The sequence below is a fragment of the Herpailurus yagouaroundi genome, unplaced genomic scaffold, assembly GCF_014898765.1.
Source record: "Herpailurus yagouaroundi ecotype Mexico unplaced genomic scaffold, PumYag 100, whole genome shotgun sequence".
Lineage (NCBI taxonomy): Eukaryota > Metazoa > Chordata > Mammalia > Carnivora > Felidae > Herpailurus > Herpailurus yagouaroundi.
The window spans coordinates 38,660,386-38,686,805 of NW_024412391.1; the positions used below are offsets into that span (position 1 = coordinate 38,660,386).

The window sequence follows — 26,420 nt, forward strand, 5'->3', positions numbered from 1 at the left end:
TCTCTTTACCACTGTGTCACTGAGGTACCCTGACTACTCTACTATCCCCTATCCCCCACACTCCATTTCTAAGGAACCCTGCAGCAAATGTCTTTAGGCCATTTTCAATCACTGCCTCCCCCCCACTAAAAAGGTAACCCATATTCTCTTCATGATTGCAAGCCCTTGAATTGTTGTCATTGAATGGTTCTCAAAAAGAGGAGTTCAGTGGTCACTGGGGTGGGGGGTGGGGTAGGAGGAGAAAGGGAGCAGTTGGTGGGGGGGCACCGTTTCTGATACCAGGAAGCTGTACCAGAGCAGAACCCACCCTTGACCTCTGCCTACAACACCCCCCCATCCTCACCCAAAGCTTTCCACACTAAAGCAGAGCACCTAACAGGCCCACATCCATGACAAATTCCCTGGGCCAAGTCTGCATCTACTAGCCTTTCCTCTTTTTCTCTCTGACTTATATATGACCAATACTTGGTACTGGCCCATTTCTTCCTGGTTATGAAATACCTCTCTTCAACTGCCATTTATCCTTCTTTTTAGCATTTTTGTATTTTTAAGGATCTCAACTGTGATGTCATGACTCTTACTCTTCTACTCAGTAATCAACTAGTGTCTTTCAAGACTATAATTACTCCTGGGGTACCTCAGGTGGCTCAGTTGGTGGCTGGTGGCTCAGTTGGTTAAGCATCTCACTCTTGATTTCAGCTCAGGTCATGATCTCATGGTTCATGGGATTGAACCCCGAGTCTGGCTCTGCACTGACAACACAGATTCTGCTTAGGATTCTCTCTCTCTCCCTCTCCCCCTTCCCCTGCTTGTGCTCGCTCTCTCTCTCTCTCTCTCAAAATAAATAAATAAATAAATGTTTTTTAAAAGACTACAGGGGCGCCTGGGTGGCGCAGTCGGTTAAGCGACCGACTTCAGCCAGGTCACGATCTCGCCGTCCGTGAGTTCGAGCCCCGCGTCAGGCTCTGGGCTGATGGCTCGGAGCCTGGAGCCTGTTTCCGATTCTGTGTCTCCCTCTCTCTCTGCCCCTCCCCCGTTCATGCTCTGTCTCTCTCTGTCCCAAAAATAAATAAAAAACGTTGAAAAAAAAATTAAAAGACTACAATGACTCCTAATTAAATGATCTTCCTTGATTTATATCATCTTGATTTATTTTTATACTTCATAAAATATAGTACAAAATGAAATCACTATTTTCATTGTTAGAACAGGTATTCTTTAAAGTTATTAGTCCAGTTAACTATGAGCAACAAAGCAGGAACATAACAACAACAATAATATTCATAGCTAACGTTCATTAAGCATACATTAAGTATATGTACCATGCCCTAAGTACTTTATATATATTAACTCAATCCTCAAATCAATCTTAAGAGGTGAGGTTATTATTACCCCATGTTACATACAAGAAAACTGAGACAACAACATGCACCAGGATACAAAGCTAGTGAGGAGGGCCAGAATTCAACCCCAGACATGTCCCAGAAAGAGATTTATAATTCAAAACCAGTCATTTTGGATGGAATAAAAATGTTCTGAAATTAATTTTTATGGTGTGTCCATCTTGTCTTTTCAATATAAGACACAGGCAAAGAAGTAACTTTTACTTTACAAACTGAAGTACTTTTAGCACTAAACCACTCATGCTTCCCCCTACTGGCCTTCCTCTGCAAATGCACTGTTCACAGTGCCCCTCCCCAGTGAGAATTGCTTTGGGAATGGTTTTAATAAGGATCATGAAATGAATGCAAGGATTAATGGGAAAAAGTTGAAGAAAGCAGAACCATTCATACTTACTTTTTCCATACAGACTCAGCCTTTCTGAAGGCTTATCTCTGAAATAAAACTACAGGTAATAAGGTCCCTATCTCTATATAAAGCTGCCACCAAATAACTGAGAAACACACAGGAGCTGTGGCTTTTATGGGAGAACTGGCTTTTGGCAGGTTCTAAAAGAACAACATAATTAACAATTAGACTGTAAAGCCTGATCAGTGACACATACCATCATGGAACCTGGGGTTGGTAGAGAAAGTAATAGAAAGAATGAGTTTGTAAGCCTACGTTTCCTCACTGTAAATAGTGATAATAACAGCCATGTAATGAACTCATTATCCAAATTAAATAAAATTAAACAAGAACTGGGTGAATATGCCATATATAATGAAATATTGATTGAATATGTAGTATAAAAATGGAGGAGGAAATCACTAGCACTCCATATTTACAATCTATCAAAATAATTTAAAAAATACTACTGTATCTTTCTGTACTCCAATGCAGAAAAAATTATTATCCAGCTGCTATCATATTTTCAATTGGATCATTTAAATGGAGACCTTTAAAAGTTCTGAGGAAAAACTTAAGTTCATGAAAACTACTCCTCACCCTTCCAAAAAAAAAGTCTTTACATAACTGTAAAGAAGTTTTATAGTTTCATACCCACTAAATATTTATTATTTTCATCCTATGTACTATGAACGACATAGATTATTATTATTATTCTTTCACAGAAGAGGAAACTGAATCAGAGAGTACATGGAAAAGCAAGAAATAAATCTGAAATCTTATCTACACTGTCAAAAATAAAAGTCCCTCATTTTCATGAGGCTTCTTTTTGTTTCACCTTGACTTAGCTTTTCTGATAATGATGTCTCCCTCTATGTAAAGTTAAATCATGTTTTTCAAGTATTTTAGGCTTTTAAGCAATTCTATTAGCCAAAGCAGATAGCAAAATTTATAGAATGAGTCCCATGATATATTATACAATATAATATATGTATATATATTGGATATAATATATATATTATATATTAGATATATATACATATAATATAATTTGGATATATTATAGATGGAGTATAATTTTAATTTAACAAGATAACAACAATAGTCATTTAAAAGCATGAAGCAGGGGTGCCTGGGTGGTTCAGTTAAGCATCCGACTCTTGATTTCGGCTCAGGTCGTGGTCTTGCGGTTCGTGAGATTGAGCCTTGCTGTCAGGCTCTGTGCTGACAACACAGAGCCTGCTTGGAATTCTATCTCTCTCCCTCTCTCTCCTCCCTTCCCCCACTCACACTCCCTCTTCCTATGAAAATAAACAAATAAATAAATAAATATATACTTTAAAAATAAATAAAAGCATGAAGCATACTTTAAAGTTAGCACATCTAAAAATACTTGAGGATATTATACCATAAGATTTATCTTATGGCCATTGAACCACAGGCAATAGATACATCTAGAAAAAGATTACATAATTTAAAAGTAAAATTTTCAGGGATGCCTGGGTGGTTCAGTCAGTTAAGCGTCAGACTCTTGATTTCAGCCCAGGTCATGATCTCTGGGTTCATGGGATCAAGCCTAGCATTGGGCTTTGTGCTCCCACTCTGTCTGCCCCTCCCCCTCTCACATGCACTCTCTCTTACTTTCTCTCTCAAAATACGTAAATAAACATTAAACAAAGTAATAAAAAGTAAAACTTTCATACACTTTCATAAAACAGAAATGTCAATTCAGAATTTCAGAGAGCACTGTATCTACAGAAAGATCAAACTTAAAATTTTAAGTTTAATTTCTCCATAAGTGAATTGAGCATCTTTACATTTGTATAATATTTGATAGATATCAATCTATATACATTAAGTTTTCTGATTGGCTAACACAGAATAGCTCAAAAGCCTAAAATACCTGAAAACCATTACTTTAACTTTGTTTACCTCTGGTTGCAACAGCCCACTTCACAAGCTGAAATTTGTTCCAGTATAGAGGAATTTGACTAACTTCATTTCAAACAAAAATAAAAGATTAAGGGCAATGGTAAGAGGACATCATGGTTCCCAGAGATACTGTATAAACTCACAGTCTAGAATCTCAGAATTTTTAGAACTGGAAGGTATCATGGTAACAAGGAAATACTTCACCGCCTACTTCATTCACTGTTCCAAACAATACAATAATTTTTTTCTTTCATATGGACCCTAATTGAAACTAGATCTACAAAGCAAGATATAGGCATTCCCACCTCTGAAAGTTAATGCAGAAATTCCCTTTGCTATTTCACTTCCATACCTACAAGTCCAGCACAATTGGTTGCAAAGGGAAAATCTAAGCCTTTGCACATCTGTGTTTTGGACTACATGACTCCAAGCAACCAGTGTGGTTTGATTTTGTCTTCTCAATTAATTGACTGTCTGTTCAGCTAAACAACATAACCTCAATCCTCAGGCCACAGACAACTAAACACAAGGAAAGCCTGGGCACACCACTTTCTTTAAGAAATCTTGGCAAATTCTTTAAAAGAATGATGATAGATAGATAGATAGATGAGAAAAGAGAAAAGGAAAGGAAAGGAAAGGAAAGGAAAGGAAAGGAAAGGAAAGGAAAGGAAGAGAAAAGAAAAGAGAAAAGAAAAGAAAAGAAGAAAACAAAAGAAAACAAAAGAAAACAAAACAAAAGAAAACAAAAGAAAAGATCTTGGTAAATCCTGACAAAATATAAATCCATTACTCTTTATGCAGACCCTCTGGATTCCCCAGGCTAGGGTTGGCCCAGGCCTTCTATTTTGTTCATCACACACAAGCACACACTCTTCTATCACCCATTTTCTCCTGGCTTGGCCCTATAGTTATAAATTCTAAAAAGGTTAACATGCAAAATGTAGTTTTTGTAGTTGATCTACTCACTCAGACTTTCTTTAAATGTTTCCTAATAAAAAACATTTTTTTAAAGTGGACAGATCAGGGGTTTCATGGGTGTTTCTTGAGCCAAATCCAGAAGAGCAATTCCATTATGTAAGAGCTGCCATTCCAGATATATTCTTTCACTTTTTCTAGGTATCCTCATTCTGGCTTGTTCCAAGTAATATCTTCATTTGTGTGAAGTAGGTTTTAAAGAACCCACTTAGAATCTTTAAATGTTTTTCCATAAGTATATGCCTAAACACAGATTTTCTTTTAAAGTTCAGTTAAAGGCAAGTTGAACTCATCACTTTTTGACACTGCCAGAAATAATGTGAACACTTCAAACTTTCGTAGTTTCAAATTAAACTGCTTTCCCAAGTCAATATCCTGTAATAGTTTTTACTGTCAGCCCATGGTGTTTTCAGGTAAGTGTGTTCTCCATAGGGGAATATTTCTAGTAACTAATAATTGCGGCAACTTAGAGTTAAATTTACTATGCACCATCTCCCAATGCCAACCCTCAAGGAGTATTATATGGCTCCACCTCCTATAACGACACATATTTTTTGTCAAAAACTTTATACATTTATTTAATCAAGGAAATGATTGCAAAAAGAGCTTTGATTGACTTCAAATATAAACACAAAATACACCTGGGACATAAAACACAGCCATGATTATGAATACGAATATGGAATATTTTATATATTAAATAGAATGGAAACATTTCACAATAGGAGAGGCAAACAAATAACCAAGTATTATCCCAGTAAAATGTTCTTGTGTAATCAAACTAGAGTGAAGGTTTTTAATTTAGATTGATTTTTATTACTTAACAATTAACATGATGTACCTAACCCAAGGAAAAATTACATATCTTCATGTTTAAATATCATAGATACCAAATATAGAATTAAAATTAAAATGACCTTTGATATGAGAACAATCAGCTTCAGAAAACTGGCCTCCACCAGTACTCAGAAAATACTTAGCGTTACACATTAGAGTTTGTTCACTCATTCAGTAAATATTTATTATTTATTATGAGTGTTAGGTGCTGGCAATATCCCCATGAACCAGACAAACACACTTCCTGCATTCATGAGGTCTCTTGTCTGGAGAATTCACCATCAATTCAGTTCAGCAAGTACTGTAAACATCTGTAATAAACCAGTACTCTGTTGACTCATTTAAGGATATCAGAAAGCTGATATAGATAGGATCCCTGACTCCTTTTCTGTGTCTTTGGAAATATAAAGCTCATATAAATGAAGAACTTAGAAAACAATACAAAGTATTAGCTGCTAACAGTAAATACCACAGAACGCACGCACTATATCTGAATCCACTTGGTAAGGACTTATGCTGTGTGAAGTTACAAGAGTCCAGTGCAAAAGAATATCTTTCTTAGGCCAATCTTTAAAACTCCCACAACATAGGGGTACCTGGGTGGCTCAGTCAGTTAAGCGTCAGACTTTGGTTCAGGTCATGATCTCATGGTTTGTGAGTCTGAGCTCCGAGTCGGGCTGTGTGCTGACAGATCAGGGCCTGGAGCCTCCTTTGGATTCTGTGTCTCCCTCTCTCTCTGCCCCTTCCCTGCTCACATTCTCCCTCTCTCTCAAAAATAAGCAAACATTTAAAAAAAAAAAAAAAAAAAACAACTCCAACAGAATGACAAAGGAGAAACCAGCATTTTATTTCATGGATAGGTACGTCTTAAAGTGCTGATGTCTTTTTTTTCCTATTCAGAGTGAATGAAATATTTACAATCTCTTTAAGTATACTATATAAAAGATTATTGAACACCCAGTAAAGTTTTTTGCTTGTTTTTTTTTTTTGTTTTGTTTTGTTTTTTATCAAATCATACAGAAAGCAGATTCTGTGTCTGAACATTTAAATTGGTTATGTAAAGCTCTGGGGAGAGCTGGTTAATTGTCTTAGAGCAGAAGACGAATTAAGCCTCCACTCTTTCAGAGAGTCTTACAAACTCTCCTGAGAGGAACATGGGAATTATCCAAACATGTTTTTTTAAGTGTAAAAAACAATGGACATGTTATAGAATAATCTATTTTTTAATAAAATCAAAGCACTAAAGAGAGTATGCTTCCAAACTATTTTGATTTAGGTAACAGACATAAAGTTAAGAATAATTTTTTAAAATTATTCCCCTACTGTAGAAAACAGTTTAATAGTTTCTCAAAAATTAAACATAGAATTATCATATAATCCCACAATCCCTTTCCAAAGTATATGCCCAAAAGAACTAAAAACAGGTACTCAAACAAATACACACACATGTTCACACCAACATTATTCACAGTAGTTGAAAGGTGGAAACAGCTCAAATATACATTAACAAATGAATGAATCAACAAATTGATATATCCACACAATGGAATATTTTATTCAGCCATAAAAAGGAATGAAGTACTGATACATGCTACAATGTGGATAAACCTCCAAAACTTTATGCTAAGTGAAAGAAGCCAGCCAGAAAATGTCACAAGCTATAGGATTACATTTATATGAAATATCCAGAATAAATAAATCCATAGAGGCAGAACTCAGATTGGTGGTTGTCAGGAGCTAGGGGAAAGGGGCAATTGGAGAAATGGCTTAACGGGTAAGGGGTTTCCCTTGGGGTGATAGAAATTTTAGGGGACTAAATAGAAGTGATTATTAAACAACGCTGTAAAGCCAATGAATTGTTCACTTTAAAATGGTTGATTTTATGTTATGTGAACTTCACCTCAATAAGTTCTTTTTTAATAATGGTATATTATCAAACCAGCGGATGACACAAAGGACAATACTGTTCGGAAAAATATAAACATGGAGAACTCTAAGTTTTAAAGTGATCTCAAACAGATTCTTAACGTGAAGAAAGTTTTAAGAATATCTTGAACAGAGATGCCTGGGTGCCTCAGTTGGTTAAACATCCGACACTTGATTTCAGCTCAGGTCATGATCTCAGTTGTGAGTTTAAACCCTGCATTGGGCTCTGTGCTGACAGTGCAGAGCCTGCTTGGGATTCTATCTCCCACCCTCCCTCTGCCCCTCCCCTACTTGTTCTCTCAAAAATAAATACATAAACTTTAAAAACAAGAATATCTTGAATAATTTATTTGTATTTTTTCTTCAAATGTATACTCAAGTGCAATAAACTATAAAATTTGTATCTAAATAAATCTCAGAATTCTCTCAATACATAAAAAATAAACATTTAAGCAAATAAGAAAAAAACAATTGCACTGTTTTGTTTTAAAACCGAAATTATTGGGGCGCCTGGGTGGCGCAGTCGGTTAAGCGTCCGACTTCAGCCAGGTCACGATCTCGCGGTCCCTGAGTTTGAGCCCCGCGTCGGGCTCTGGGCTGATGGCTCAGAGCCTGGAGCCTGTTTCCGATTCTGTGTCTCCCTCTCTCTGCCCCTCCCCCGTTCATGCTCTGTCTCTCTCTCTGTCCTAAAACCGAAATTATTTTTGCTTGCACCTGTAATGTTTTAAAAGTCCATGTTTCTTAAAGAGAAAACCCTGATAAGTTATGCAGATTGGTCATGGGTATAGGAGACAGTTTCTTAACTAAGCATAGCACTTAAAGGCAAAGCCAGGAAATTTTAGACATCATCTTAGGAAAAGTTAAACCTTAAATTTCTACAGAGATGTGAACATTTACTAATGAAGGACTAAAGACTATCAAGTAAATTTAACTTAATCAAAAAGCAAGGGTCACCATTATGCATATTTTCACGTACTTCAGAACAAATTATCTGTATGTTAACAGGGCAGGACTAAGCACCTTCCTGCTATAGGGAAACATGAAATAAAACTACGTGTGGTACATGCTTAATAACAAAAATTGACTTAAGGCAAGAATGGTCTCAAATACCATCACTATGTTATAAAAGAAGAAATAAAGTTTATAAATCACATTATTAGAGATTTCATTCATTTATAAAAATGTTATTTCAAATTTCAGTATTACTTGGGTAATCTGAATGTTCCATATGAGCTCAAACATCAGAAAAATATTTTTAAAGTAAATGCATGTATATGGTAAAGACCAAGATTTAAAAAATGATCTAATGAACAAACCAAGTTTAGATTATGGAGTTGAAAACTCCATGTCAGTGAGCATACCCAGCAGCCAGACCGTGGCTTCTAATACTACTCTCCCACAAAAGAACCAGGTTTCCCTGAAGAAAGAGCTGATTCTAGGGCTGGGGCAGGAAATAGAGAAGATGAGCCTAGACTGTCTCATAGTACCAGGAAGTAAGGAAGTGCTCAAAACAAAAACAAAACAACTCAGTGCCTACACTACCTGGAGTGGGATATTTTGAACAACTACTTGTACAAACCGGCTATAAATTTGCAAAGACAGGCCAGTCCTTTCAAAAGTCTTTTAATTTCTTCATCTAGAGCAGAGTTTCTCAATGTGAGTACTATTGACACCTTGGGCCCCCTGCTTGAGTTGGGGCTGTCCTATGCAGTGTAGGAAGTTTAGTGGCTTCCCTGGTCTCTAGCCTCTGAATGCCAGTAGCATTCAGAACCACTGCTCTAGAGAAACTTCCAAAAGGATGAATAAAATAAAAGTTGATAGTTAAACAAACTGCTAGAACAATGCTGAGAGATGCTGGCTGGTGTAAAGAGCCATACAGCAACGGAAAGAGAGATCTCAAGGGGGAAAGGGGCTGCTTTTCATTTCTTGAACTTTTCTCTTCTTTCCCCCTCAGCAATCAACAATGAGGCCTTTCTAACAACTATTTTAGCACTGTACTCCTGATCCCCTAATTCCATTCCCACTGCGTCCAAAAAGCCTCCTGGCAGAAAAGGGAAAAACCCTAGCACTTGACACACTTCACAAATGCTGCCTTTCAAAGACACTGGGTTGAGAAGCAGTCTAATTAAGGACAGGGAAAACAGCCTCCCCCACCAAATAAGGAGGGTGCTACAGTTTCTGGAATCCTATCTCTTCTACTCCTAGCAAAAGCCCACTGAACCCAGAGCACTAGAAGAATCTCCATGACATATCCTGGGTGTGAAATTGAGAAATGTTCACCTATTCCAGTGAACCACTCTTCCATAACATTTACAAAGAAGTGCAAGTATACTCCCCTTGGGCAAACACCTGCTTGTGAACAAGAACATGTCATTAACAGAGACCAGTTCCTTTTACACCCTGTGCCAAATTCAGTGTAACTCATTTGGCTTCTGTCAGAATTGGATTTCTAATCCTGTGTTCTAGACAATTAGCTACAATCCTCAGCTTCTTGTTACTTATTTTAGCCTAAAAGCAGAGAAGGATTTTTCACAAAGAGAAATGGGTACAGAATAATTAATATAAACATTCTCTCCAAAATGGTAGGCTAACTCTACAAATTCTTCAAATGGACTAGAATTTTAAGTACAAGTCTAATTATATACACTGATGTGAGATACTCTCAAGAAAAAACTTACGCATCAAATGAATAAACAGGTACACTGGCACAATGTTCTGAGAGCCAGGTTTTTAAAAAGTCACCTAAGTTTGTTTTAGCTTTCACTTTTTTCTCTCATTCAGAAAATCAACTTTACAGATGTGTTTCATTCACCTTTCCTCAGCTGAGTTTTCTATTCCTTCTTAGATAAAGAGTAACATAAATAGTTTAGCCCAAACTAGAAATTTTCTGTAATACATACTATTTAAAAAAAAAAAAAAAAAAAGCACAGATTCATCCAAGCTAGACAAGTGTCCCTTTCACAAAGTACATCTGGAAGCTCCATGTAACTTTTCGTGTGCTAAAGCTCAGGGGAGAACTAGCTAATTGTCTTAGAGCAAAAGACTAGAAATTAAAAGCTTCGAATCTTCTTCTGATTCTGCCACTTGCTGGGTTATTCTGACAAGTCACTTAAGCTCTGTGGACTTCTATTGATCTACAAATGGCAACTATTTGGCAAATGATAGGGTCATTTATGGAAAGGACACTTTTAAGAGTGTTGACTAAAAGTTCTTAAATGAAAGTTAGATTGTATTTTTAAACTCTAAATAGAGATAATGGGTTCTTTCAATAACACTCTTTTCAGACACAATTTCAGTGAAGTTTTTCTGCAGATAAATCTCTCGTGTTTCCAGACAAATTAATCTTGAGTTCAAAATTGTCAGCTGGCTGAGGAAAATTCAGAGGACTATCCTAGGATACATGCTTTCTGTATATTTTGTGAAATACTTTAAGTATAAAAATTATACTTTATTCCATCAACAAATTAGTTTCAGAAGGCATCTGATGTCATAATATATGGAAATGAGTATAGTGACATTTCTCATTGATTAAACATAGTGGAAGGACTTATTAATACTGTTAGCCAAGATTCATGAGTTCTTATTCTTTGGTTCAGAGAAATTCTTAATCAAAATCCTCTTAGGTCAAGCAAAAGAAAGGCACCACAAACTGCCCCACATCACTTCTCAGAGTGTATCTATAATAAGAGACAAGTTTTGTGGAGGTAAAAACTCCTCTGAGCAAGCAAGCATAAGCTAATTTCATTCTTGTCGTTCCTCTTGTATCTTAGAAAATATGTGGACTCTTGCCAATAATTCTCAGTATTATAAAGCTAATTGCTTCTGTGACTCATTCATCAGTGTATCCCATGGATTTCCAGAAAGATGACCCTCTGTGTAAACAATGTCTGAAGAGCCCCACAGAAGCCAAAGAAGAGGCTTCCCAGAAAACGAAGTTTAAAATACTTCTGGAGTGTACCTATAGCTCCCGCTCAAGGGCTACATACACATTCTCCACCGTACACCATGGAGACCAAGTGTTGGCCCTACTTACTTGTCATCCTACTAATTAACAGTGTGACTCATTTGTTCCACAAACATATTTTACTAAGAAAACTCATCTCAAATTCAGAATCAGGTTTCTTTGGCTTTTTAAATTTTTATTTTAATTCCAGTTAAAATAATTGATATTTGTGGCATCTGTATTTGTTCTATTCAAAAACCTGAAAAAGAAAAAAGAAAAACTTGAACTCTTTGGGTGATATTACATCTTGCCACTTTTCAATCAAAGGCTCATCTGACACTGTGGGAAACTCAGAGACATTATTTAATGGGATTCTATATTCATGACCCTACATTCATTTTGTTATCTCTGACAGCAATCCTACACTTTCCATTTGATCTAAAAGACATAGCTATTTACCCATACCTAAGATACAAAAAACAAATACTTCAGGAGGGAGAGAGAAAAAACAAGGGACATCCTGGTTCTGAGTCGAATTTTGCTTTTTTTAACTCTAAAAAATAGTCATAGAACAAAGTAAGAGAGTCTTCCAATTCCAGCTTAAAAAATGACTCTTTGTAAAGGACTAATATAAATGAGTACAGGCACAGGTTAGAGAAAAGATTCATCTTATTTCTTTTGTTACATGTCTTTCCTTCCATTCATAATTTCAGCAATACAGCTGCCACTGTGAAAATAATGCTGTCTTAATTAAAGGTATATATTTCTGGGGCGCCTGGGTGGCGCAGTCGGTTAAGCGTCCGACTTCAGCCAGGTCACGATCTCGCGGTCTGTGAGTTCGAGCCCCGCGTCAGGCTCTAGGCTGATGGCTCGGAGCCTGGAGCCTGTTTCCGATTCTGTGTCTCCCTCTCTCTCTGCCCCTCCCCCGTTCATGCTCTGTCTCTCTCTGTCCCAAAAATAAATAAATGTTGAAAATAAAAAAATTAAAAAAAAAATAAAGGTATATATTTCTTTCTTTTAAGTTTTTTTTTTATTAACTTTTGAGAGAGAGAGAGAGAGTGAGAGAGCACAAGTGGAGGAGGAGCACAGAGAAAGAGAGGGAAAGAGAGAGCCCCAGCCCCCATGTGGGGGTGGAACCCAGGAACCAAACTGCAAGATTATGACCGGAGCCCCAACTCAGAGGCTTAACTGACTGAGCCACCCAGGTGCCCCGCATGTTTTTCTTTTCATACACAATCAATTCCAGTTCCTACATTCAAATTCAAAACCTGTGAGAAATTTGAAGTTACCAAATAGTTTCAAGGACTTAAAACTTAGAACTTCAATTTTTAAAACTTACCATCCCTAATTCAGTCCCAAGATACTTAGTTGCCTTTCCTCTGTGTACTATAACTAAAAATATTTGTTATCTCCAAGATAAAACAGACATTGTTTACCAAAGAACACTAATATCACATAAACACATCTTAAATTAATGGGGTGTGTGTGTGCGTGTATGCACACACATGTGTTTGTGTCTGATCCCATGCTTCTGCTTTGATAGTGTTAGTCCTCAGCACAATAATTTTATTATCTCCGCATACTCGAAATCCTCCTGAAATAGCTTGTTATTAAATACATAAAGGCAGATATATTGATTTACTCGATAGTACTAATTAAATAACTTCCTTTTTTATATTGTAACAAAATATGTTGAGCCAAATAAGCAACCACTTATCACTAACAGCTCTGTTAGAACAGAACACAAAGGAGGCCAACCCAGATTTTACTTACAATCCCCTGTAGTTCTGATCTTGTGTTAGTTGGAACTCCAATTCAACACTGATGTTGCCTTTTTTGAAAAAGTCAACAGCCTAGTTACCACACCACATGGGGGTGGTTTTCACCATTAACAGTTTTCTATTGTCTCTAATGCCATGGTTAATTATTGCTATGGGGATAATTTTGCTGAAATAAAATCTAGGAAAAACAACTTTAACTTTCTCAGACTGCCATGGGTAAGAGGTGGGACACAGAGGCAATACTTTGAAGTAGGGGGGAAACAGGGGACAATTTGTGAAAGATTTCCTTCTGGTTTAGTAAATGGACTTTCTCTGTGGTACAAACATATTATCTAGTCAGAAGCAGATTTTACCTGGAAAATTATGGAGGGCCTTAGTGATCCAGAACCTCTACTTTATCTCATCAGGAACACAGAAGTTTCCTGACAGTCACGACCACTGCACAGGCTGTGCTGCTGTTATTTTATGTTCCCTCCCATTTACATCCTAATTCACTATCACCATCCAAAGATGAGGAAGTAAGGTTTGGGGAGATGGAGTGGCTTGCCCAAGGTCTTTGCATAAGTGAGCATCAGAGCCAGGGAACACCTGTGCACTGGGTGCCCAAAGACACTAAAAGTAGCTGGCATTTTGTGAGTACTTGGCATACCTCACCTCACTTAACCTTCACAACTTGGTGAACTGGGTATTAGGGGTATTAACCCCCTTTACAGAAGAAAACCGAGTCTCAGCAGAATTGTCACTTGCTGTGGTCTTTATAGTTCATCAGAATTGTCCTGATACCAGAGAGAGAAACCTTTACCCTGGGTTTGAGTTTTGAAAGGCCAGAGTCCTCCCTGTACTCCTCTCTGTGGGTACAATAGTCCATAAGGTCAAGGAAATGTATTAACCAAGAATCCTGCATTCCCTTTCTAGACATGCTCTGATTAGCTCAGAATTCCTTGCCAAACTGCCCTAAGCTCATCTCCACAGCCTCTGTGGGCCTCTTCCCCAAATCCCTCCCTAGAGATGACTTTAGAGCAGGTGCCACATGCTCACAAGTCTATGCCCAAGGGGTGGACAAGGGGTGGCTTTCTGGGTAGGTAAGACATAGCCTGGACTTGTCAGCTGGCATGTCAACACTTTGTAGTGTGAGACAGAGGCAGGGGAAAGCTACAGACACAGAATGCAAGCCTGGGTCCCACTCTCCTTATGTAACCATGTTGTACACAGAACTCTGAGGTATCCAAGTATTCAAATTCAAACACGACCTGCCAGATCATTATAAAGGTATATTTGTCAGGATAGAAACAATTGGCTTGATTTATAACTTTTAAAAATGTGTCCACATAGCATATGTGAGCCATCACTTGGATTCTTCCCTCAAGCCCCACAAATGTTAGGCTGGGGCCTGCAGCTAGTAAATGGCAGAGCTAAAACCTGAGAACAAGTCTGTTTGACTCTAGAGAGAATACTGCATTATCTTTGACACCTATTCACCCACAGCAGAGCAGCTGTTGTGATCTAGGTAGTTTGACTCCAACACGAGATAAATCACGATTTGTCTAAAGCAATCATTATAATCCCATCCCTCTTGGCAATGACTGGCTCAGGGACCTAGCCTAAGATATCCAATATTCATCATTACTCCAGTTTCAGAGAATGCCTCCAAAATGAGTGGCTGACCCAATACAGGCCAGAAAGAAATAAGGAAAAGTCTGTTGGAGGCTCTTAGAATTTACTTCCTCCAAGAATAAGCCTCTAGATGTCACATGCAGCTGTGGGATCCAGCACGGCTGTAGACATCTCACTACTACCAGCCTGAGGATGAAACCAAAACACAGAGGAAGGCAAAGCCAAGAGAGTCACCAGGCAACCGAACGGAAGCCACTGGACAGACAACCCTGAATCCTCTGGACTTTCAGTTATATGGGCCCACACACTGCCTTATTGTTTAAGCCAGTCTAAGTTGGGTTTCAGTCACTGACAATCCAAAGCATCCCTAAGTGGTAGATCTCAAAACCCACACTCTTAACCACTAGATAACACTGCCTCCCTTGCAGAGCAGGCAGGAAGACGTGAGGGGCAGGGGCAAACCTGACCCCTGACAAGGAGTCAAAAGGCTCTTAAGTCCTGCTTAAGTCCAGAGTAAAATATGTACTTAGATCCAGTCTGGCACTGTCAGTACAGCAAGGGCCACTCAGCCCTTCTTCCCTTTAGCTCAGCAGCTTTGTGGATGGAGACAGAGATGAACCCTCCAGAACATAACATCATCTGAAAAGCATAAAGAACATGCCTTGTCTAATGGCACAGCCATTCTTACCCCAGCACTGCAGTTGAGGTCTAGCCTGGTTTCCAGCCCTTTAAAATCTCAGTCATATGCAACAGCAGGGATTTTTACAAAACCTGAGGGTTTATAGAGCCATAAGTAAAGCAGGTACTATTTTAAAGGAAAATCTTTCTAAATTGTCCTCTAACTCCACTGCCTTCTTAAATGGAGTGCATTTCTCATAATTTAATCTTTTCCTGATGACTCAAAGAAGTCACTATTATAAACATCAATTGTTGTATTAGGCTGTACATTCATCCAGCTGGAAGAAATTATAAAGAGGTGGAAAGCTCTTTTGATCCTACACTACATAGCTATAACTATTGCACAATTGTTGCTTTTGTATCTAATTTTATAGCTGCTGTCTTCTTTCTTCTATTCACACAATCAGTTGTTACTTCCCACTGGTGCTAAATTGTCCACCTATAATAGCCCTCTTACCTTTAAAATTTATTACATTTATTCTACAGTGTGTTATTAAATACATGAAACACTAAGAATGCATTGTTTTTAATAATATTTAATAATAAATATCATTTCCTGAACACTTGGTATGTTGCATTAGTTACATTCAGAGTTTTGTGTCCATCATGTCATTTAGTACTCAACCCTATTATCCCTACTAGAGAAATGAGAACATTAGGCTGCAGTAAACTGGGTGACTTTCCCAAGGTTAGACAGAGGTTAGGGCAAAGTCTGAAATGAGGATATACAGAATCTTCCTATAGGTAAAGTGCAAATACCATTTTGGTTATTCAGAATATTACGGTTCTTGGTGAGAAAAGAGAAGATCAAAATTTCAGAAAGACAGTGTTATTGTGGAAGGTAAACTCAGAAATAAATTCAATTCTATAAACTGGCGTTTAAGAAAGACGTACTTCTACTATTGGCCAAACATAATACAATTTGTTTTCTTAATTCCTATTGTAAAAAGGAAACAGGCCTAATAAATACATCTGAATGCGTGTGCTTACCTCATCTTAAATATGTTTCATTTCCAGATTATATATGGAGAAAAAGGTCCCAGAAAATGCCCTTGTTCTCTAACACAGACACATGCTATGCCCTCCAATGATACAAAATCTTACTAATCAAATTTTAGGAATTTTTCATAGTAGAAGTCACAAAAACAGTCAAACTTGAGGCCATTCTAAGCCCTCACTGTTGGCTTCCTGTCATTGAGACCTCTCTCCACCCAGCCCCCAATGCCTCCCTAGGGCTCTAGGCCCTATGACCACTCTAGCTACGCTTTACTGGGTAACTTAGCTATTTACTGGTGAAGCATGCTGAGTTTCAAACAGTGAAATTACATGCTTTGGAAAACCAACCTGCCTGTAACCAACACTATTTTTGTACCGATCTACTTGCTATGGGTGGTAATTCATGCACACACCCCTACCCCCCACCCACTTTACTGCTGACTTTACAGAAGCCCCAGGGAATAAATAATGCATTATGTTCTCCCCAAAATTAATCATTCAAGGCGACATCCCTTTCTAGAGCAGAGGCAAAAATCCACTTCTATGATGCAAGTACCATAACCAACCTCAAATACAAGAAGCCAAGATACAGGATTTCACCTTTTTCTCCCGCCTTTCCTGCCCCCATGTAGCCAATGAATACTTAATGAAAGACAATGGAGCTCTGGAACCAGACTACTGGCATTCTGCTTTGCCAGTTAAGACATGTGACCTTGGGCTACTTACTTAATTTCTCTAGACTTGAGTCTAGCTCCAAAATGGGAATAATAATAATAATACCTATCCCATTGTTCTTTAGAAGGAAATGAGTTGATGTATGTGAAGCGCTTTAAACAGACTGAATACAAATTAAGTGTTCAATAAATGTTAGTTATTGTTCTTATTATTCTATGCCAGGCCCTCTGTCAGATACTACGGAGACAGCAATGAATGAGACTAACATGGGTCCTGCCCCATGGAGTTTTAGACCCACAGATTTGGCACCAGTTCTGACAGTACATGATCAAACTGTCTTAGATTCGCTTTCTTTAGAAGGAAGAAAATAACTCTATTCAATGTTCGATTTTGGTTTAGTAAAACAATCATCATTAACACATCAAATCATTTCGACTTTACTGAGTGCTTATTACATGCCCAGGCATTGGGCCAACTGCCTTACAGTATTACCTCATTTAATCCTTACAACAGTATCATATTATCCTAATTTTACAGCTTGGGAAACTGAGGAATGGCAAGATCAAGTAACTCCCAGAATTCAGATCCAGGTCAGTCTGACTCTAGAGCCACTATTCTAGATCCCTACCCCATGCTGCCTTTGTAACAGCAAATGAGGGACTACACACAAGAGCCCTTGAAGTGGAAAACTGCCAAGATGAAGGGAATCCACTCAGACTATATCTCAAGCTGAAGAGTCAATCCCAGCCTAAGAGAATGTGCGTAGGTCACTAGAAAGCCCAGGAAACAAAGGATATACATTAGAGTCCTGAGCTGAGGAACTATCTGGAGGTTTGAACAGAGCTGAGATCAGGGCACTGGGGAGCCAAAGGAGCGGTGGCCCTGGAACTGGCAAGAACATCCATCAACGCAAGTCCTTGTTATCCCTTATGGTAGGCAACGCTGCAGCTGACAGGGGAAAAGAGGCCAGAAACCTGGCAGCTAGGAATCGGAGTAATGGAACATCAAAGGCAGGAGGCCTTCCACCTCCATTTCACTGGCCAGAACTGTAGCACATGTCCACTCTGAGCTGAGTGAGAGCCTAGAATATGGAGCTTTAAAAATGAGGTACTGGGGCACCTGGGTAGCTCAGTCAGTTGAGCATCCAGCTCTTGGTTTCAGCTCAGGTCATGATCTCATGGTTTGTGGATTCGAGCCCTGCATCGGGCTCTGTGCTGACAGTGCAGAGCCTGCTTGGGATTCTCTCTCTCCCTCTCTTTCTGCCTCTCCCCTGCTGTCGTCTCTCTCTCAAAATAAATACATTAAAACAATAAAAAAATAAAAATAAAAATGAGGTACCAATAAAACTTCACCCACCCACTCCTTTCCCCAACCCCCACATAAAATTGGAGTTCCACTAATAAATAAGAAAAAGAACACTGGATATCATATAGGCAACAGGAAGTGCCTGAACAACACGGATTCACCTTTCCTTCTTCATTAAAATTAGCTATGATTCTTTAATACTTTTTTTGGAAACTCCCAAAACTAATGTATCTATTGCACCTAGGGCTAAAGCTATCCAAAGTCAGCATTAGTTTAAAATTCACAGAAATTCTCTAGTAGACACATGACCCATAGATAGCATCCATCTCAGATTACCAACCTAATCATTCCACATCAAAAAACCTTTTTTTTCAGCAGATCAATGGTAAATTTCTGTAAAACAATAGTAAATATACTCAGTAGCAAATGATAGAAGATATTTATGGGAAAAGTCTTTCTGGAAACAATTAGATGATTAACCTTCTACCAAGCATCCAAATCAGATCTAGATTTTCTATACACAAAATTTTTTTAATGTCAAAACAATACCAAAGTCAACTCAAGCCATGACTACTGAAAATGTAGACTTTGTTTATTATTTAGTGTATTAAGCATTACAAATGTTAATTGTAATGAGGTTTGTCCTCTGCAATATCAGGTCTGACTTCCTCTGAAGTCTGTTTCTTGGTGATGTGCCCACTGGGGTTGCTTTTCTGCAGCTTCAATAATTAATTGTGGATCTCAGGCCTCTCATTATAATATCAGTCTGTGGCCATCTGGCCTAGAAGTGAAGAGAGAAGATTGCCAATTAAGAATAAAGTGGGATATTATGGTTTGTCTCTTCTTTCACATCTTTAGCAATCTTTGTTTTTCTGATTTTTCCTCCATGATAATGTGCAAAAAACAAAATCCTAAAAATACTCGCATGGCCTTTGGATGGATGCTCTTAAGGTCTGATTCTGGCCTTTGATAATATGACATGCTTCTTTGCTTATGCTATAAATTCATTAGTTTCTTTACCACCCATCTTTGCCCCCTGCCCCCACTACTAGTACTAAGCAACTTTCACTTGGTAGCAGGGCTTGCCACCTTTGGCCTAATATAGGGTGAAATGAGCCTCACAGTCAACTCAGACTAAATCTGTTCTCCACATGTTCAGGCCTTGTCCGGATGCCAGTTGGAAGACCTCTGATGTGCTCAACACTAGATCCTGTCTGGGAATTGATGTGCCTCACACCAAGGCAGTCAGCCTGAGTCTTCATGCTAGGTCTGCTCACCACTCACCCCAACAGCATGAGAGGAAGTGGCTGATCCTGGAAAATGTGGTACTGTCTTTTTGATAGAATGGCAGAAATACACACAAGACATTGGAGAAGGCAAGAACTAAGCCACTTTCTCATTTAATCATTTTCTTCCTTTCTTGGCCAAACACCAGGTTTCCAACTATAAGTAAAGCTTAAGTGAAGGCCTTAATATTCTTTCAGATATGCTGTTTGTCAAATATGATCATGAGACTGAGCACGTACCAAACTAACGTTTGGTTTTAGATTTGATTTGATAGTAGTTATGACATTTAACATTGTAAGGGAGTTTTCGGCTCTTTCAAGAAAATAGATTTAATATTCAATTTTATTATTGATTGTTAATATTAATTAACTAAATACTAATGCTTAAATATTCACTTAATATTTGATATTAGAATATTAACTGATTGGTAATACTCTGGACTCGTAATTATATCCTGATATTAGACACAGGAACACAGAAAATTTTGGCTCATGTAAGTTATTCTCTTCTCTCACAAGGATTGCACTTTTAGGGCCTCCTATATTGATTTATAAAATATTGTGACTTGGTCTCTATGATAAAAGAGGTGGTGTTGTTGTTGTTGTTGTCTTAATCTCAAGCAACCGTATACCAGAAGCTCATGTCAAATAGATATAAATTTGAGATTCTACGTCTGGTGTATTCCTGAAAGAATGATAATATAATTATACATTACAACTTCAAAAATGTATTAATACCATTTAGATGAGTTAACACAGTTTTAACAAAGTGAGGAGCAGTTTGATAAACAGAGAACATTCTAATTATATGATAAAAACATGAGCTTTCTATGCTCCAGCGTCTCACTCTGGTCACAGAGGTCTTATTAACTTTATAAATCAACATACAAGTAGTATACTAAGTATACTTACCATGGTATACCAGCATTTCTGATATAAATCAATACATGTGTTTCTTCAGAACTTCCTATTATGCAAAACTGCCTACTGAAAATAACGGGGCATATAGAAGGAAAGGGACTATGGGCAAACCACTCAAAACTTATGTAATTCTGTAATCAGAGCTCCAACTAAAATAATAACAGTTCTAGTAGTAATATTAGCACAGTTCAATATCCACTGGTATTTGCATCCAGCAATGTCAAAGTCAATGCTTTACAGCCTTAAAACCCAGGCTCATGCTTCCTCCTTCCTACCCAGGTCCTTGCATGGATTCATTTCCAGTAGAGACCAGAGGCCTCAAAATTCAGAATCTGACCTAGGGATCTGACCTAGAATATAACCTTCCTCCTCTTCTTCCTCTCCCTCCTGCTACTCCCTTCCCCCACAACATTACACGCTGTTTTTTAAACACAGGGAAAGATGCACTCTCTCTACCCGCAGCTTCCCCAGGTAACTATACAGGAAAATGCAGCAGTTCTTGAAGCAACTAAACAAGCCACTACTTGTGTTAAAGTAAGAGCCTTCTGCAAGATTTTCAACTTATATCTCAAGGTCTCCGTGCACTGATAAGTCTTTTTCTTTAGTTATGAAAGAGCTTAAAGTATGTTGTAGAACAGACTATACTGGGCATCTATTCTTCACCAGTGACAGACTCTAAAGCACGGACTAGAACTCCTCTAATAAAAAGGCAGTTTGTTTGACCTCCCATCGTGTGATGTTCTGGGCTCTTACTTAAGATCACTAAGCCTCGACCCTGGCATAAATCCAAGCCGGAACTCATTTAATAATACACGTGCTCTTGGAGCCAAGACATCTGTGTGTTATAATGACATGCAAGTTACAAAGGAGTGTTTATATCTCACTCTAGTATAACGTGAACATTTAGCTGTTGCAAATCAGCTTTCTATAATGACTAGTCCTTACTTAAAGGATTTATTACACTTCCCATTAAAGTCCTTAGCAATGTACAATAAATTTATATGCCCTGATTAAGTTGCTCATTGCTGCAACTCCAGAGGTGCTAAGATAAGACAGTAGCTAAACATGTTGAAAAACAGGGTAAACTGTAAACTAATGTATATTGTATAAAATGACTATAATACCATATTAAACCTCTTTCAAATAACTTTTCATTTTATCTCCCTGAATAACAGAGTCACCGTTCTCCAAAACTGACAATGAAAAAAACAGTTCTACAGCAGAATAGAATGATCCTCCTGCTCTTAAGAGCTATCAAGATTCAGACTGGTTTGGATTTGGGGAGACACCAACAACAGTGGTGGTCATCTCTATTCGGTGGTCCTAGTGAAATACAGATGTGTAAGGTCACACCCTGACCCAATACACTGAACCGCAGCGTCACCCTTCAAAAGGCAAAGCTGAAATTCTGGCCAGGGTTGCCTTAGGGGGAGAGAAGAAGAGAGTAATTATCTTTCAAAACAGAGAAGGTAATGGAAAAGGTCATTTCAGAGGTCAGAAGACCAATTCAAACAGCTCATCAATTCAAACACCTTCTCTAATTTTTTAACTACTTCTCCTTGTGGTGAGCACAGCTTGAACTCTTTGTTTTGGTAACTCATAAACCTCTGCTGATGACTTCTTTTCTTGGGCATTCACTTTTTTAAAAAGTTATAATCCATGTTCACATAAAAAAGGGACTGGTGTCACATGTACCCTGTTTTGGCTTGATTACAGGTCAATACTTGCTAACAGGACTACAGGAAAATGCCTCCAAAATGAACTCCTTACAAGTCAAAATGAGAATCAACACTTTCCATATTTTTTAAGAACAATGTGTATGTTTATGTATATATAATATGGCTTCCAAAGTGGAATAAAATACTAAGATTCTTTGTAATACTACAGATTATTTCACACGGATCAGAAACTTTTTTTATATGTAATTCTATGTTGCATTAGTAAGAACATACTAAAAATGATATAATATCCTTGGAAGACAAACAATATTTAAAGTATGGAGTCCTAAGATAAGGATGATATACAGGTTCCAAGAGGGAAAGTTGGAAACACAGAAGATAGGATAACTGGATTTAAGAGAACTGCAGTGACAAAACTAGTCCTCCACCAGGCTCACAATATGCAAAGATGAAGTTTTCCATATTTCCTTTCATGCATCAGCAGACAGAATGACAAACAAGTCTCCTTTCCCATCTCCATCTTTTTATCAAACCCAAATCAAGTAGTTCCGGTGAATAGTTACACACTGAAATGTTTGGCTATTAAGGCATTTGGCTAAGACAAAGTCCATTTTCATGAAAACCAACCTCCAAATCATAAATTCTTGACAAAATTGCCAGCTCTCCTACAAAAGAGTCAATTTTTCATAGAAATGACTATATGAACCACCCATTTACCCATATACAAGGTGTGACAGTAGAATAAGGAGACCAATTCCATAAGCCACTGTAAAAACTAATTCCATTAACTTTTCGTGCATGACATATAAGATGCCAAAAATGCTTTATGTTTCCAATAGACTTTCTTAGTTTTCAAAGCTATTTCTTAGGAAGACTTTTTTTTTTAATTTCTGCGTATATTTGCATACTGTGAAAACTGAATAAGGACCAATACAGCTGAAAACAGCTTATAACTCTAACCAGACCTGGGCTAATCTGATAAGGATCAAGCTCATGAAATAAATATAAGTGATCATGTCATCTTTAATGTATACCTTCTTTGAGGGACAGTAATCCTTAAATTTGGTGTATTTACAATGGAGCTTCCTATCATTGACGTTGATTTGTGAGGTGCTAATTACCTTTTCCTTCCCAACCAAATGAAAGTAATAATTTGTCACACAAAATCAGACTTGCTTCCATTTGAATCAATTGAAATACTTTAGCTTAATTAAAAAAAAACTTTCTAAAATTATTAATTTTTACTCCCCCTAAGTCCACTACAAACTTAATACTTTGGTGAAATGTTTCCAAAGTACTTGAGATACATACCACTGAAACTATCTTGAGAACGTTTTAGTTTTAAAAAGTTCCTACTTGTATTCTACATATAGTTTACACACCACAAACCACACTTGCTTCTTCTCTATGCTTTATGTTACAGCCTGAATTATGCAAACCGTTGTTATCTTAATCTCTTTCCTGTTCTTTGACAAACATAATACAATAATTAGTATCAAGGGCTTTTAGACCAAGAGTTCATGGATTCAACTGTCAAACTGACTGAATGTGAAAATTTCTTAGAAGTATATGCCAGGGATGGTTGAAAACATTCCTATAATTGATGGGCAATTTTTATGGGTTGAGCTGAGATAACCTACAAAAGGAATGCCTTTAATTCATCTTAAACTTTCTGAGCTCCACAAAAAATGAATCAAAGTCTTCATACTGGATTCTTAGGAAACAAAACAAATCAAAAAGGTAATGAGATAAAACAAAAGTCATCAAAGTGCACATTAGTTCCAACTGAAAGGGATAATAACCACGTGAATACTAACCTTCTGGTATAATAGAAATATCAGACCAAGAAATGCAAAAAAAGTGGATGTTTAAGCTTCAGGCTTTACTTACAAGAATACTCAAGATCTCAAGAACATTCTAAAAAAGCACATATATTTTATGTAGTAATAATGCAAAATATCACTGAATGACTAAGTTTCCACTAGCTGTTATTGGGATTCTCATTTTATGAACAAACACATTAAAGATTATTAATTACTCCATCATAAATAAAAAGAAGTACAATATAAAAGGTTGCACTTATTCTTCCTCCCCTCCACTTTTATTAAAAAATGTGGCATACATCACTGTATAAGTTTAAGGCATACAGCATGATGGCTTGATTTATATATACTATGAAATGATCACCACAATAAGATCCATCATCTCATATAGATATAATAAAAAGGAAAGAAAATGTTCGTGATAACTCCTAGGATTTACTCTCCTAACACCTTTCTTATATATCACACAGCAGTATTAACTGTAGTCATCATCTTGCACATTATATCTCTAGTACTTATTTATCTTCTAACTAGAAGTTTGTACTTTCTGACCACTTTCTTCCAATTCCCACTCTCCTACCTACCACCTCTGGTAAACGACCACAAGTCTGATTTTTTTTCTATGAGTTTGTGTTTTTGTTTTTTGATGGTTTTCTTTTTTTTTTAATTTCACATATAAATGAGATCATAAAGTATCTGTCTCTCTCTAGGTGACTTATTTCAATGGTGCTGGGATACTTAGATATTGGCATGTAAAAGAATGAAACTGGACCCATCTCATACCACTCACAAAAATTAACTCAAAGTGGATTAGACATAAATGTAAAACCTGAAACCATGAAATTCCTGAAGAAAATATACCAATAAAGCCCCCGACACGGGTCTTGGTAATGATGTTTTGGATATGACGCCTAAAGCACAAGCAACAAAATCAAAAAGAATCCAGTGGGATTACATCAAACTAAAAAGCTTCTATAAAGCGAAAGAAGCCATCAACAAAGTGAAAAGACAACCTATGGAATGGGAGAAAGGATTTTGAAACCATATATCTGATTTGGAGTTAATACCCAAAATATATAAAGAAATCACATAACTCAATATCAAAAAAAAAAGGGGGGGGGGCAAAAAACCTGAATAAACATTTTTCCAAAGAAGATATACAAAAAACCAACAGGTTACATGAGAAGATGCTCAATATCACTAATCATTAGGGAAATGCAAACTAAAATCACACTTCTTGATTAGGTGACACAGGCAACATGGTCTTTGAGAATACAACTGAACTATTTTAAACTACATAAAAATTAAGTCCTAGGACATGTAGGTGGTTCAGTCAGTTGGGCATCCAACTCTTGATTTTGGTTCAGGTCACGATATCATGGTCTTGAAATCAAGCCCCGCATCAGGCTCCACGCTCGGCTTAGGAGCCTGCTTGAGATTCTCTCTCTCCTTCTCCTTCCACCCCTCCCTCATCTGTACGTGCACACACTCACTCTCTCTCTCTCTCAAAAAAAAAAAAAAAAAAAAAAAGAAGTCTTAAAATCCTAAGCCTTACACTGGCATGGCAAGTAACACATATTGTCTAAATCAATCTTCAACAGCCTTTTAGAGTAGGCAAGGACAAGTGGTATTCTCAATTTATAGATGAAGAAAAGATTCAAATAGTAGCTGACCTGCTCAAAATCACCCTACAAATTGTTGGCAACAGCATTAATTTTTTCCTCTCATTCCACTATCTCAGGCTGCAGGTACCCAAGAAAAAGCTGACTTGTGTTCAAAATTTCAATTTCCTTGTTTATTCTCTGGAAATTCATATGGTGCCCACTTTTTCCAAAATCCAGCAATGCTACTAAGCATTATTAAAATCCAAAGATATTGCTGTGTGCAAAATCTTTTTGCTTCTTTCTCAACTAGCTAGATAGGGATTAGATAGATTCCAGATTTGGATGGTTTTATTTAATTACACTTCTCTTTGAAATACTTTTGGTTCTTATGAGTTTGGTCTACCTCATCTAATGGTATATTAATGGACCCTGGAATTTTTCCTTGTTCAAGAATGCCTAATGTCTCTCTAACATGAATTAGCCTAATGTTCTGTAATTCAGTAGTTTTTTAGCTTCTTGATAAATGACTTCTTGGGAAAGTAAATACTGAAATTCTAAGTTTATTGACCTCAAATCCCTGAGGTCATCCAAAGCCCCCTAAAACTGAGAATTACAGCCCACAACCCTGCATGCACTACACAGTAGCATCCTCACCAA

The 26,420-nt window shown here is 37.4% G+C and overlaps 1 protein-coding gene across 10 annotated transcripts in view; it reads right to left on the reverse strand.

Moving 5' to 3' along the window:
• Positions 1–26,420, reverse strand: part of BBS9 (Bardet-Biedl syndrome 9) — a 447,491-nt gene that overhangs the window by 127,110 nt on the left and 293,961 nt on the right. Inside the window, exon 20 of one of the 10 annotated variants that reach the window (XM_040472292.1) lies at positions 19,131–19,231. The exons of the other annotated variants lie outside the window; for them this stretch is intronic. Within the exon in view, the coding sequence (XP_040328226.1) occupies positions 19,172–19,231 (60 nt within the window). The 3' untranslated portion in view covers positions 19,131–19,171. Of the gene's footprint in view, positions 1–19,130; positions 19,232–26,420 lie in introns of those variants that run through there. 10 annotated transcript variants of the gene reach the window in all.